General features: G+C 38.7%; 1 protein-coding gene across 2 annotated transcripts in view; it reads right to left on the reverse strand.

Moving 5' to 3' along the window:
- The window catches only part of ripk3 (receptor-interacting serine-threonine kinase 3), a 14,528-nt gene extending 1,121 nt beyond the window's left edge, over positions 1 to 13,407 (reverse strand). The window contains exons 1-12 of one of the 2 annotated variants that reach the window (XM_036216656.1): positions 12,858 to 13,407; positions 11,725 to 11,910; positions 11,485 to 11,653; positions 11,208 to 11,363; positions 7,910 to 8,052; positions 7,726 to 7,775; positions 7,295 to 7,456; positions 4,092 to 4,174; positions 3,944 to 4,007; positions 2,403 to 2,467; positions 1,250 to 1,295; positions 981 to 1,165 (exon numbers count right to left, since the gene is read on the reverse strand). In XM_036216656.1, coding sequence (XP_036072549.1) covers positions 981 to 1,165; positions 1,250 to 1,295; positions 2,403 to 2,467; positions 3,944 to 4,007; positions 4,092 to 4,174; positions 7,295 to 7,456; positions 7,726 to 7,775; positions 7,910 to 8,052; positions 11,208 to 11,363; positions 11,485 to 11,653; positions 11,725 to 11,876 — 1,275 coding nt within the window. In that variant the 5' untranslated portion in view covers positions 11,877 to 11,910; positions 12,858 to 13,407. The remainder of the gene's footprint in view (positions 1 to 980; positions 1,166 to 1,249; positions 1,296 to 2,402; positions 2,468 to 3,943; positions 4,008 to 4,091; positions 4,175 to 7,294; positions 7,457 to 7,725; positions 7,776 to 7,909; positions 8,053 to 11,207; positions 11,364 to 11,484; positions 11,654 to 11,724; positions 11,911 to 12,857) is intronic. The other variant, XM_024288011.2, reaches the window with a different exon arrangement.
- Between the last annotated feature and the right edge of the window lie 1,535 nt (positions 13,408 to 14,942).

Raw genomic sequence — 14,942 nt, forward strand, 5'->3', positions numbered from 1 at the left:
CTAGAGGGAGACTGGTTCACATGTTATTTAAAAATGAAGAATGTAAGATGAAAATCCCTCAAAACAAAAACATATTAAAAATCACAATGACGATTAAAAAAGTAAAACAATCAATGAGAAAACAACATTACATTTTAAAAAATCAAAACTAAATTCCAGAAGCCAAATTAGAATTTGGAAAAAAATTAAGTGAAATAAAACTGAAATGTTTCTGAAAGTAAAAGTCATTTCCAGAAATGAAAATGTTAAAAAAGGAAATAAAAAAGAACCAGGAAAATTTTGGTGATATGGATGGATAGATGGATGGATGGATGGATGGATGGATGGATGGATGGACAGATAATGAATGGATGGATGGATAATGGATGGATGGATGGATGGATGGATGGATGGATGGATGGAATAATAATGGACGGATGTTTAATGGATTGATGGATGGATGGAATAATAATGGATGGATGGATGGATGGATGGATAATGGATGGAATAATAATGGATGGATGGATGCTTAATGGATGGATGGATGGATGGATGGATGGATGGATGGATAGGCAGATAATGAATGGATGGATGGATGGGTGGATGGATAATGGATGGATGGCTCGATGGATGGATAATGGATGGATGATGGATGGATGGATGGAATAATAATGGACGGATGGATGAATTGATTGATGGATGGATGGATGGATAGACAGATAATGAATGGATTGATGGATGGATAATGGATGGATTGGATGGATGGATATATGGACGAAAGATGGATAATTGATGGTGGACGGATGTATGAATGGAATGATAATTGATGGTGGACGGATGTATGAATGGAATGATAATTGATGGTGGACGGATGTATGAATGGAATGATAATTGATGGTGGATGGATGGACGGATAATGGATGAAAGATGGATGATGGATGGATTGACAAATGGATAACTAAACAGATTGACAGATGACCTGTATGGGAGCAGGAACCCACCTGGGTAGAAGGCCGCTGTGTGAAAGGGAACTTGGATGTCTTCGGTGGTGATGATCCTCCAGACGGATTCTTGGATGAATGATGAAGAGACGAGGAGCTGATGGGACACACCGAAGACTTCTTCATTCCAAGGTGACCAGCCCGATCGACCGAACACACGTTTGCAGGGTGAATGAAAGGTGGATCTGAAATGAGCCGAATGAAAACATCACATCTGTTCATACACACATATATATTTATACACTTTACATCCATGTCCTCATCCACACCTGTTATGTTGTCTTGGCCAGCCCTAGCTGAGCTCCGATTCACTTCCTGCAACATGAACAGAAGTCAGTGAGGTGTTTGAGGACACTTGGTAAAATCCAAACTAAAACAGCAAAAGTTTACACCCCCTCATAATGACCCCATTCTATTAACTCAATGTACATGTTTTATATTTCCCATATTTTCTATGTTCTTAAATAGACACATTTTTTACACCATTGACTTTGAATTTTAAAAATCTTGCATATTTTCTTTTTTTCGGTTCAAAAACGTCTTTGCCTTCACTTAACATTTTATGTAAATTTTTTTTTTCAATGAAACAAAAGAATTCAAAGCAATAACTAAATTAAACTGACATTAGTGGATCTGAGCACCCCCTCCACTACTCTAAGAAGAGACCAAGCTCCACCTCAGATGTCTGTTTGTAAAGACATCCTCCCCCACTAAAGCTAGGTCGATCTTCACCGCTCTTTCCGGTAAAACCCCTCCTCCTCCTCAGAAGCTTCAAGAAGTAATGTGTGCAGTGTTTCTGTGCAGCAGCACAAGTGCATGACAAACGAAAAACCACAGGATTGACCAACTCTGTGAATTAAAGCTAGAAAGTCCCAGAGTGCCCTCCCACCCCCCCTCTGTGGAGCTAAATCAGGGGGCATAAAGATTTGAAACCCGCTTGAAAAGTTCAAGCTGAAAAAATGGTGTTAAGCAATAATAAAGTGTCTGAAACTAAAACAAAGGTAGTTATTTTCAGATATAAATGTTCTGTTTTTAAGTTTAAAAACTCTGAATTTCAGTTTCAATTCTTCTTTTTTTTTGTCTCAAATCTTGAAGTTTCAGGTTTTAAACTTTTGGCCCCTTTCTAGTCTGTGGGGGCGGAGCAAATAAGGAGAACTGATGGTGGTAACCTCAGTCCTGGTGCGTTCACTGACACCCTCACTTAGAAAATTACAGTCAGAAAATGTCTGTTCTACAGATTTAAGTGGTTCTTGTGAACATATATATATATACTTGAAATTTTTAAGTCATTTGGGTTTCAAATCTTTATGACCCCACTTTGACTCCATACCCACCAGCTCTCAGCAGCTTTAAAAACCGTTTGTGTCTCATAGCGTTCCTGTGGTTACACCTGAGGTTGTTCAGCTGCAGATGGGAGCTCACCTGAACAGGTGGGGGTCCTGTTCGCATATATTCATGCACATTCCGGGGTTCAGGTGGGGGGGTTGCTGTAAAAAAACAGGGGTGACAAATGAAAGAGTTTCTCACCTCTAAGTAAGAAAATACAGAAATCCGACCCTGTTGCTATGACGTATGATGGACCAATTTCAAGAGCTGTCATTGGTCAATCAAATACAAACTGTAAAATACTTTAAAGGGCAAGAAATTATGATTTTTTTTTAAATCCCTGTAAAATAGGAGTTATAGTTCATTTATATAAATGTTTTGATAAATATGTGGAAGAAACTTTGCTGAAATGGTGTCTATATGTGAAGAAGGCTATTTATTTAAAAGGCTTAAATTGCTTTACAGAGACGTACATCTTTCTTGAAAGTCATGTTTACTAGCTTTGCCTGGCAATTTGTTTGTTTCTTTTATTAATTATTTGTTCCTCCCAGATTACAGCCTTCTGATCGGATTTATGTGAGGGCAGTTTTACCAGGTAGATTAACATGACTTATGCCCAGCATGGAGGGGCTGAATAGTTCTGGAGGATAGAGACTAAGTTGAAAACTCAAATGTGTCTCTTTGTACTTTTTTTATTTTTATTTTAAAAGGATGTGTTGAAAGGCTTGTTGAAGACCCACATTGATGAAAATTGTGTTTTTAGAATTTTTTTTGTGGCCTTTTCCAATTTTCCCCATGATAGAGGATATATAAAAAGAAAATTAAGGCAAGAATTGTATTTCTGAGTATTTCTAAAGTTAAAGTAGTAAATGAGCAGGAGACGAAAAAAAATATTTTTAAAAAAGGACAAAAAAAAGGAAATTATTAGGGATGTAGAGAAAATTTGATTCTGCGATATAGTGTTAGCAATACTTGCATCGATATAAAATGCTGACAAGACGATATTATGAGTGTCCGACGTCTTACTTTTACCTGACCGCGAGTGACATCACACTAAGCCTCTTTGAGCATTTCTACACCGCGACCAAAACAACAACAAGATCCTACGAGATTCAGCTAGCGTTAAATGTTTTATTAGCCTAGCGGTTTTTGTCGTTATAAGACACATACTGCTAGGGTTTTACGTTGGACGGACACCAAACAGAAACTCTGGTACGTTGCTCAGAGTATCATATAAAGATGCAGATTTTGGTTCTTTGTAGCGGGTTCAGATACGAACGAGTGAGGCCATCATACTTAAAAAAAATCAAATAAAAAAGGGAAAAATGGTTCTGGTACAGTCTACTATATCATGAGACACATATTATGATACGTATCGTATCGCCAGCCTCTCGCCAATACACTCCCCTGATTCAAAAACCTGTTTTGTAAACTATATGAAATTTCTGTGGAGTTAAACTTTCCTCCTATATTCTGATACCTGAATAAGAAACAAAAGTAAAAATGTATACAAATGTTTGAATCTGATTAATTCTGCGATTGATTATGCATTATGAAGTCCATCTGGTGAACCAGCGGCTGATCAAAGGGTTCTTTTGCCTCCATCAGTGAAAAATAATATTTAATTTAACTCCAACCTGTGACCTGAGTGACGGAAAGGGCCTGAAGACTCTTTGTTATTCCCCCTTCTGCGTCTTGGTCCTGGAAAGAGGAAGAGAAAGAAGTGAGTTCAGCTGCAATCTGTTACCGGGCAGCTGTCCTTATGGGGGGAGGCTTGCTGTTTACCAGCTTCTTCAACACTTCGTGGACGGCGTCAGGAACGGCGTGTTTGTGCATCTTGTACAACTCCTCGCTCACATCCGCGCACTCTGAAAGAGCAAACGGTCACAGGAGTGAACCCTCCACCCTCTGGGGTTTTTAGGAACATATCATCCCATGATTTCATAATCACAACTCTGAATTATTTCATAAGAATTGAAAACATGATGATTTCATAATCATAAAAATGTATGGAGTTTTATACTTTTCACAAGTATTTTGCTGTTGTAAAAAGACGCCCACGTGTTTATATGAGTTAAAAAACATTAACAAGTGGAGATAATGTTGTTCTTTGTTCTTTGTTTTGTAGCTTTAAAGTTTTTAGCACATTTTAAAAAGGTTTTACGTTCCACTCTAATGATCTTTTGATCTATTCTTAAAGTCTTTTAAATATGATAAAGAAGTTTTAGCCAAAAACCAAAAAGTTTTTAAGTCATAGTTTCTCTGAGTTGTGGGTGGGACCATTGGTACAGACTAAGCTTGTGCTCATTTCCCATCATCCCTTTACTTATACTGTCTCCTGCTAGCTTACAGCACCTCACTACCTCAAGCTAACATTAGCGGATTAACAAAAACATTGGAGGTATCTAGCTGTAGAGCTTTGATCCAGATTTCAGCTCAGACGAGGAAAACAAAGACGTTCATGGATGCAGTCGTCTACAAATAGTCTACAAGTGGGTGTGTCAGAACGGAGCGGAGGAGGGAGCTTGCGGCTCGTCGATTTTAGTTTGTGAGTAACAACTACAAGCTTTTAGAGGCTTTTTCCAACTTTGTTTTTGTCTGATTCACCACAACTTGAGTAAAAAAATACTTGCATTTTTAATAGCGGTGTGTACTGGCAAAGGTCTGACGATACAATGCATACCTGGCTCACGATACGATATGTATCGCGTTGTCTCCGAAGACTGTACCAGAACAATTTTACCCTATGTTTTTAAGAGTGTGACTTATAAGAAAAACTATATCTGAATATTAATTAATTGTAATAAAACGGTCAAATTAATTGTATTTCGTGATCACAACGTTAAGCAGTGCAACTGCATCTCATATACAAGTTGCTTTTACCCAAGCAAATTCATGCTGCGTTTATTTTGGTAAATTCAGAAATATTTGTTCTTAAAGCAAAGAGTCAACAATATTTGTCCGTATAAGAAAAAAAAGTGGAAAACTAAAGTAAGACGATGAAGGACGCCCATAAATTATTAATTAAATAGCACCACGCTGATATTTTAAATTGGTACAAGTATCGCGATATATTGCGATATATCGCTAAATCGATTTTTCTCCATCGTGTTTACTTCCACACTGTTTATCAATACTTGGTTTTAAATTCTCTTCTTAAGTTTTATTTTAATAATCACATTTTTACTATTTCGATTGATTGTTTCTTTTAATGTTTTGTGAAAGCACTTCGGATTGTCGTCGTATATATACTGTATTTTACAAATAAACTTGCCAAGTATCGCGATATATATCGCCAAATCGATTTTTTACTACACTCCTAATTTTTTAACTTAACTTTTTTTTATGTGTCCGCTATCATCAGAAAAATGACACTGAAACATGTTACAACCACCTAGAACCCCAAACAGGATGAGCTGAAAGGTGAAGATCAGTGAGAAACGTGTCGCCACAAGTGAAGTGAACTGAACCATCAAAGGAGGAACGTCCAACCAGACGACATTAGAGATCCCAACTACCAAACATTATGGACGAAAACATCTAAAACTAACATGTTTTTTTAACACAGTTTTGTGCTTTCATTTAAAATGATCAAATTTCCCTATTTATTTTAGAGAGTGAAAAGAGCTGATTGATTCAGTTCAGAAGAAAATTGGTCAAGTTATTATTTTTGTTTTTTGTGTGTGTTTGTGCGCTCTTTTGAGGTTCTAAAAAATATTTATGACAGCAGAACATGGTTTAAAAAGTGTGGGAAACTTTTCTTTTTCCTAATGGATACAGTTTTTTTGCAAGCATTAGATGTTTGGACATCAATTTATATCTTCAACATACTTATGAAAGTAATATAACTCAAAAGATTTTGATGATTATGAAATCCTCTCATGTCTCTTTAACACACAAACAGATATTACAAAAGAACCATTTTTTACGCAGTGAGTTTGTGATGAAGAAACTTGTTTAAACTCATGATTCAGCAGAAAATCTGCTGAGTCAGTCAGGATTTGAGGGAAAGAATTTGTCAGCATTTTGAACTAAAGCTAAACAAGAGGAACTCAACATTTTATCTCTGACTCAGCACTGACTCATGAGAGAAAAGTGTGTTTCTTAACATCTTTTTGTATTTTTTTTCTGATTATGGAGGACTTATATTAAAAAAATTGGAGTCGTATTTATTTAGGATCATTGTGGATCAAGAGCAGACAAATAAATCAATCAACGTCTTTGTTGAGCCGCCTCAAAACTGGTATTTCTGTAGCACTGGTTATGTTAGGGTAACCAAACCCTAAATCAACAGTCTGTTGATCTTCACAAGTCCCACGTCATGATCTGCAGCTCACATTTCGGCTGTGGGTGGAATCAGCCTCCAACTCACCTGTTTGGTCACACTTTAAGTTGGAGTTTTTAAGGTCTGTTAGCCAGTGGGAGCGGGTGGAAACAAAAGTGATGATGGGAAGTGGGGATGGGCTCCATCCACAACTCAGAGGGGAATTTCTATAGAACTATTGCAGAAACTATGTGCTAGAAAACGACTCAAGCTTTTTGATTTTGGTTAAAATGGGACTTTAGTTCTGATGACATTAAGAAGATCAACATGTTTCGTCACTTTCTTTCTTATGTTGATTCTGCACTAGTTTGGAGTTTAATCTTCAGGATTGGCTTCATTTTCAGCTCTACAGCCAGATTTGAAAACTTTGACTCAAGTGCATATTAGAGTGAAGGGGGCGGGGCCAAATGACCACACCTGTTGGAACAAACAATCTCAGTTTTCTGAGTTCAAACCCAGCTGAAGCAGAATTCCAGCTACATCAGTGGGGGACAACTTTGGTGAAACCCAAACCCTGATCCCCTGGATTCAGCCCCCTCAAATCCCTGTCACACAACAGCCGAACCATCTGACTCCTACAACCAGAGATCACAAGCACCGGGCTCTGATCTCCTCTCCTGTTTTTCACATCATTCATCATCATCATGGAACGAGGGAAACTTACGTAAAGACGACGGCCTGCGGCGTGGGTTCCCCTCCCAACACCTGGTCATCAGCTCCATCAGCGTGATCAGCCCAGTGCGGCCTGCTGCCTGCTCCCTGATTTCATCCAGAGACGGACGCTGACCCTTCGGGACGTGGATTCGAATGAGGCTGGGCATGGGATCTGCAAGGAAGAGTTAGGAAAGGTCGGTGGGGGCGTGTCCTCTTCAGGACAATGGAAAAATGAAACTAAACCCTGTTTGACTTAAGGTTTTCTGGGTCACAATAATTTGTGAAAGTCATAAAAAGTGACTTATAGTCCAAAACATGAATGATGAAGGTACAACAGAAAAGAAAAACTGGGAAATCTGTAATTCCTGTAAGAATCCGTGTGAGCCCAGATGACGATCTGACGATGTTTCAAAATGTAAAAAAAGCAGGAAGAACTCTCACTGGGATACGGATGCTGCCCCGTGATGATGGACCACAGCAGGACGCCATAGCTGCAACACACGTTCACAATTACACATCAACACGGGCTGAAACAAGCCCCGCCCACTGAGGTGTTCAGGTTCACAGGAGGTCGCCTGAACGTTTCACTGAAACTCCAATTCAGCACACAGAAAAAGTCCTGTACCTGTAGATGTCGGACGTTTTGGACGGATGGTACTCCAGGCTGAAGGCCTCGGGGGGCATGTAGCTGATGGTGCCCCCCTCCTCCCTCTTCTTGGAGGACTGAGTGATGCTGTGGTAAAACCTGGCCAAGCCAAAATCTGTGAGCTGTGGAGGAATGAGAAGAAGACCTAGATGGAGTTTCTGAGTGACAGTGAAGTCTTGGTGTAAAACAGGTGATCTGACTTCAACATCTCTTCAAATCTGATTAATGAGTTTAAGAATAAACTGATTATCTACTGTCTTAAACGTTCTTTTTCTCTTTTTCTGGTGAATTTCATTGTTTCTGCTTCAGCATGCAGTCGACGTTAAAAAAATGTGAACATTTCAACTAAATTTGCTTGGAAAAAAAAGGGGAACAATCTATCTGTTAAAGAAAAGTCATAAAAGTCAAAAATGGTTTATTATTATTTTCTGGTTAATGGAGAAACATTGTTTCTTTTCTCATGAGTTACTTTCATTTTATTTCTTTCATTTTTTATCTGGAATTGAAGTCCCAATCCGATCATCTTTTTATTTCTTTTAAAGGCGTTTCCAATGGTCTCTTAACTATGATTATGCTGTTTTTAGCCAAAATTGTGGATGGGACCACTGGTACAAAGTAAGCCCGCCCCTACTTCCTGTTATCCATCTGTTTACAACTCCTTCCTGCTAGCTTACTGCCCTAACCTAACGTTAGCGATGCTACAAAAATGACGAGAAAATATTGGAGCTATCCAGCCATACAGTTTTGATCCAGATTCCAGCTCAAATGAGGGAAACAAAGACGTACATGGATCTATTTGTCTACAAGTGGACGCATCAGAATGGAGAAGAGCAGAAAGCTTGTGACCCGCTGAGTGGACCTTCTACAGTACATAGAAGCTACAAGCTTTTTACAACATTTTTGTCCACTCCTCATTTAAAACAATCTAAAGAAATTCATTCATTCATTCATTTTCCTGACCGCTTCTTCCCGTTCGGGGTCGCGGGGTGCCGGAGCCTAACCCGGCTGCTGATGGGCGAAGGCGGGGTTCACCCTGGACAGGTCGCCAGTCTGTCCCAGGGCCTCAATCACACACACATTCACTCTCACATTCACACCTAGGGGCAATTTAGAGTCACCAATGAACCTATGAAGCATGTTTTTGGACGGTGGGAGGAAGCCGGAGTAATCTAAAGAAATACTCACGAATAAAATACCAAGTTATGTTTACTATATATATGTGCTCCATCATCAGAAAAACACTACAAGTACATGTAAAAAAATAAAACTAGACATTAACCAGATATTTACTAGATATTATTCACATATTCACCAGATATTCCCTGGATATTTACCAGAAATTCACCAGATATCAATTACATATTCATCAGATATTCACTAGATATTCATTACATATACACAAGATATTCACCAGATATTTAATAGATATTGACCAGATATTAACTCGATATTTATTAGATATTCATCAGATATTCACCAGATATTAACTAGATATTCACCAGACATTCACCAGATATTAACTAAATATTCACTAGATATTCACCAGATATTCACCAGATGTTCACTAGATGTTCACCAGATGTTCACTAGATATTCACCAGATATTCACTAGATGTTCACCAGATGTTCACCAGATGTTCACTAGATATTCACTAGATATTCAATAGATGTTCACCAGATGTTCACCAGATATTAACTAGATATTCACCAGATATTCACTAGATGTTCACCAGATATTAACTAGATATTCACCAGATATTCACTAGATATTCACTAGATGTTCACCAGATATTAACTAGATGTTCACCAGATATTAACTAAATATTCACCAGATATTCACTAGATGTTCACCAGATATTAACTAAATATTCACCAGATATTCACTAGATGTTCACCAGATATTAACTAGATATTCACCAGATATTCACTTGATGTTCACCAGATATTAACTAAATATTCACCAGATATTCACTAGATGTTCACCAGATATTAACTAAATATTCACCAGATATTCACTTGATGTTCACCAGATATTAACTAAATATTCACCAGATATTCACTAGATGTTCACCAGATATTAACTAGATATTCACCAGATATTCACCAGATATTCACTTGATGTTCACCAGATATTAACTAAATATTCACTTGATATTCACTAGATATTCACTAGATGTTCACCAGATATTAACTAGATATTCACCAGATATTCACTAGATATTCACCAGATGTTCGCCAGATATTGACTAGATATTCACCAGAAATTCACTAGATATTAACTAGATATTCACTAGATATTCACAAGATGTTCACCAGATATTCACCAGATATTCACTAGATGTTCTCTAGATGTTCACCAGATGTTCACCAGATATTAACTAGATATTCACTAGATATTCACTAGATATTCACAAGATGTTCACAAGATGTTCACCAGATATTAACTAGATATTCACTAGATATTCACTAGATATTCACTTGATATTCACAAGATGTTCACCAGATGTTCACCAGATATTCACCAGATATTCACTAGATTTTCACCAGATGCTCACCAGATATTCACTAGATATTCACTAGATGTTCACCAGATGTTCACTAGATATTCACTAGATATTCACTAGATATTCACTTGATATTCACAAGATGTTCACCAGATCTTCACCAGATATTCACCAGATATTCACTAGATTTTCACCAGATGTTCACCAGATATTCACTAGATATTCACTAGATATTCACAAGATGTTCACAAGATGTTCACCAGATATTAACTAGATATTCACTAGATATTCACTAGATATTCACTTGATATTCACAAGATGTTCACCAGATGTTCACCAGATATTCACCAGATATTCACTAGATATTCACTAGATGTTCACCAGATATTCACTAGATATTAACTAGATATTTACTAGATATTCATCAGATTTTCACTAGACATTCAACATATAGTTTCTAGATATTTTTTTTTTATTTGGAAATTTTTGAACATGTGAATACATGATTGAAGGTACACGCAGTTACGCACAAAATGTATTGTATGAGTTACTAATCAAGAATTACACAAACACAAAAATAAGGTGAGACTATTTTGACTCCATAAAAACACAATTTTCATTGGAGATTTAGACATCAGAGTTTTTGCACAATAAAACAAGCAGACTCTTTTAGGTGGGGTCCTTGAGGCTGAACTGGTAGGTTAAGAACATTTCAGGGAGACCCAAGGCGAACTGCCTTCATGGAAGCAAAGGAGGACGGAGATCCCGCTCACCTTAGCGTTCAGGGAGGAGTCCAGCAGCACGTTGTTGGGCTTCAGGTCCAGATGGAGTATGGGGGGAGAGAGGTTGTGCAGGAAGTTTATGCCCAGGGTGATGTGGTGAATCAGTCTGAAGGCCAGCGCCCAAGGAGGGGCTCCTTTTAAAATGTACTGTCAGGAAAGAATGGATTTATCTCCTCAGTCCTGCTTCTTAAATCACCTGAACTACAATCATGTCTGGACACTTCCTGGGAGGTTTGGACAGAGCTAATGGGGGGTAGAGGTTCTGTACCTGCAGGTCGGCCAGAGACCCCCTCTCCATGAACTCCATGACCAGCCCGAGCTGCAGTAAAGCCCCGGAAAGGGGGGGTCGCCCTCTGAACAGACCGTGGACGTGGATGACGTAGGGGCTGCTGCCCCGTCGCATTATGCTGACCTCCCTCAGCAGAGCCGAGCTGCTCCTGTGGTGGAGGGTTGACCGGGTCAAACACCAGAACCTCGGCTGATTTACTGCTCCTGCGGCGCCACTCACCCTTCATTGTGGAGGAGCTTGACGGCCACGTCGCAGCACCACTGTCGATGCCTGGCTCTGAAGATCTGACCAAACCCTCCTCTGTCGACCACTCTCCAGTCCTGCAGAGCCGAATCCTCCACCAGTCGGGCTTCAGAGTCGATCAGCGCCATGGTTCACTGCAGGGACAGCTCACATGATCAGACCCTATATAGTGAGAGAGTTCCTAGTAGCAGCAGATCATTCCTCACAATTATGGTTCTTATGATGAAAATGTAAGGATGGAGAGGATTCAGACGGGTGATTAACGTCATAAAATGTGTTCTATCAAACTGAAAGAGTCTCAGAATAGATCTGTAACGGAGTTTATGACACAAGTTATTTTTCTTTAAGCTGAGGTTCTTTAAAATAATAACTTTTAAAGACCCACACGGTCATCTTTTGATCCAAAGCATTCCCAGTGGCATTTTTATAATAATTATGTTGTTTTTTGGAGCTATCTAGCCGTACAGTTTTGAGGCAGATACCAGCTGAGACGATCAGAAAGGAGCAGAGGAGGGAGTTTGAAGCTCCGCCCACCCAGCATGTTTTCCACTTCAAACAGCATTTTTTCATCTGCTCCTGACAATGATTTAATCCTCCAAATTCTTAGCTTATTTTTAGCACTTTATCAGTCCTCTATCAACAGAAAAGTACCTCAAGAACATGTTGAAAACATGGTTTTCATCAGAGTGGGTCTTCAAAGTTCACGAGTGAACGTCACCTTTAAAGTGAGCTCATTCGGTGGACTTTAGTCTTTACACCCCTCTCCACCTCAGAGATTGTGTACTTTGTGTGCCCAAGAAATGTCAAAACGACTCATTTATCAGGGAAAGCTCCAACTGCCTTTCCTGATATACATACTAAAAAAAAATCACACAAAAAAGATTTATTTGAACATTCTTCTCCTTATCTGCTGCTCTCACCGACTGAATCTACAGGCAGATTCCAGGAAACACACCTGCTGTCCAACAGTTTACAGAGCTACAAAAGGCTTTAAACGTTTAGCTTCAGCCTCAGCTCTAAAGTCTGAAACTTCAGCCTCATTGAAGGGAGAAATAATGTTAGAAAGGGAGTTCTGGGAGGAAGTTATCATAAGAGGAAGAAGCACTCACCCTGTGGAAGCTGCTCATTGTTCATGCAGTCTTCTGAGAGGCTGGAGCTGAAATGATCCGGCGGCTCGTTCTGCCACGGAAACACGCCTCTGCAGCAGAAGTGAAACCATCCAGGGCAATTCCATGAACGAGGCTACCACTTCTGCTTCAGTGTGACTCACACTGCCTTTACTTCCTCTCTCATCCCTCGTTCAAACAAACCAGAAAGGTGTTGAAGTTGTTCCCTCTTTTCAGGCCGATTTCCTGAAACTCATCTGACTTACAGGAGGTCTTCATGTTTCACAGGAGGGAACTGTTAGAGAATTTCTGACAAGTCAAAAGCTTTACAGGAATAAATCTGAAATCTGTCAGCAATACACATACAGGAGGATGGAGGATCCTGTGATCACCTGGAATATATTTTCATCATGAAGATCAGACCTTAATGGATCCCAATGTTTATCTGAAGAGGCGTTTGGCTCGGGTGTTAAAGAGTGAACGACCACTGTGAAGGATTCTACAATGGAAAACAGGGGTGACTTTAACTAAAAACTAAACCAAACTAATCTGGAATTATTCTTTATTCTTGAAAAGAAATAAAATGTTTTTTCTAGGTTACATTTTTGAGTTAAAGATAAGAAAAACCTAGAACCCCACAACCATCACTACCACCAGATGAAGTATAACTTTTCAGCATGAATATAATGTTATTTTCTTTTGTCAAATTTATTAAGTATTCACCTGTTAAACAAAACAGTCTGTGTGGATAAAAAAATCGGTTTATATTCAAACAAAGCACTTTTAAATATGGAATTTCTTCAATGTTTTGCATTTATTTTTAGTTCTATAACTTCAATAAACTAAGAAAAAACAATCACTTTATTTGTAGGACCTTTCTACAAACTGAAAATATCCAAAATCATCAGAAAAACTGTCACAAATTAAGACTTTTAATAATCATCTGAAGGGACATATAACTCCAGTTCTGACCTGAAGGAGCCAGCTGAATCCTGCAGATCTCACAATCCCACTGGATCATCAGAATCTGTGCTTATCTGGTTGAAAAAAAATTAAGAATGGAAACCAATCTGGTCCTGACACGCCCCCTGCTGTCAAAAACATGATGGTGCAGGAAACCTCAAAGGATGTGAAATGACCAGTGAGCTGCTGCTCTGAGTTTAAAAGTTTAATATTATTTTTATATTAACATATTAACATAACAGTGACAGCTTGCACTACTCAAATTCTGCCCCACATCCTTTGAATGAATTGTAGAAGGCTGAGACTAGACCCTTGTGGCACGCCCTGAGTTAGTAAGTTCAGAGATAACTAGAGATCTGCATTTATATCCAAGTCCCAAACCGTTCAATTCCCACAATCCCTCAGATCAAAGGACAGATGTTCTTACAGGCATCAGCCAAAACCCCACTGAAAGAATTTAACATTTGATGAGAACACTACTACTGGGTTACATGTGAATTCTTATACACTATGAAATAAAACACAAAAGTCCTGTTATGGAGTAACTTTCGAGTTTTTTTAGTTTATCATATAATATTGTGGCCTTCTCTCTTTGCTCTAACTCACTAGACTCACTCTATTAGATATGTAAATCAATGCTTACAGCTATAAATACATCTGTCATAGAGATCTATTGCATTTTGTGGTTTACATCTCCAGTAGACGACTTTCATGCAGTCCCATCATGCCTTGCGGGTTGTAAACAAGATATCTGGGTATTAAGAAATGTATTTTTTCCACTACTGCATGTCTGACCTCGAGTTCCCAGGGGTTGGTGTGAGAGCGTGGTTTTGTTTAGGAGCCGCTGAACAGACAATATATAACATTTTTGTAAGCTGTTATAATAAGAACCAACTTAACTTTTAACGTTTTGGGTTATTTAACCTTTAGTTCAGAGTTTACCAAGGCACTTGTACCCACATTACCACCCCCCCTCAAAAAAAAAAAAAGAAAAAAAACTCCCCACCCACCCTGAGAGCATGGCTTTCACCCCATGCCATTATGGGTAACCTCCCCTTCCAAATACCCATTTGATGAACTTGTGAATTTGATCGCCATTTTTTTTGTGATATGGAGGACACCATG

Source organism: Oryzias melastigma, linkage group LG18 (genome assembly GCF_002922805.2).
Source record: "Oryzias melastigma strain HK-1 linkage group LG18, ASM292280v2, whole genome shotgun sequence".
In the NCBI taxonomy this organism is placed as follows: domain Eukaryota; kingdom Metazoa; phylum Chordata; class Actinopteri; order Beloniformes; family Adrianichthyidae; genus Oryzias; species Oryzias melastigma.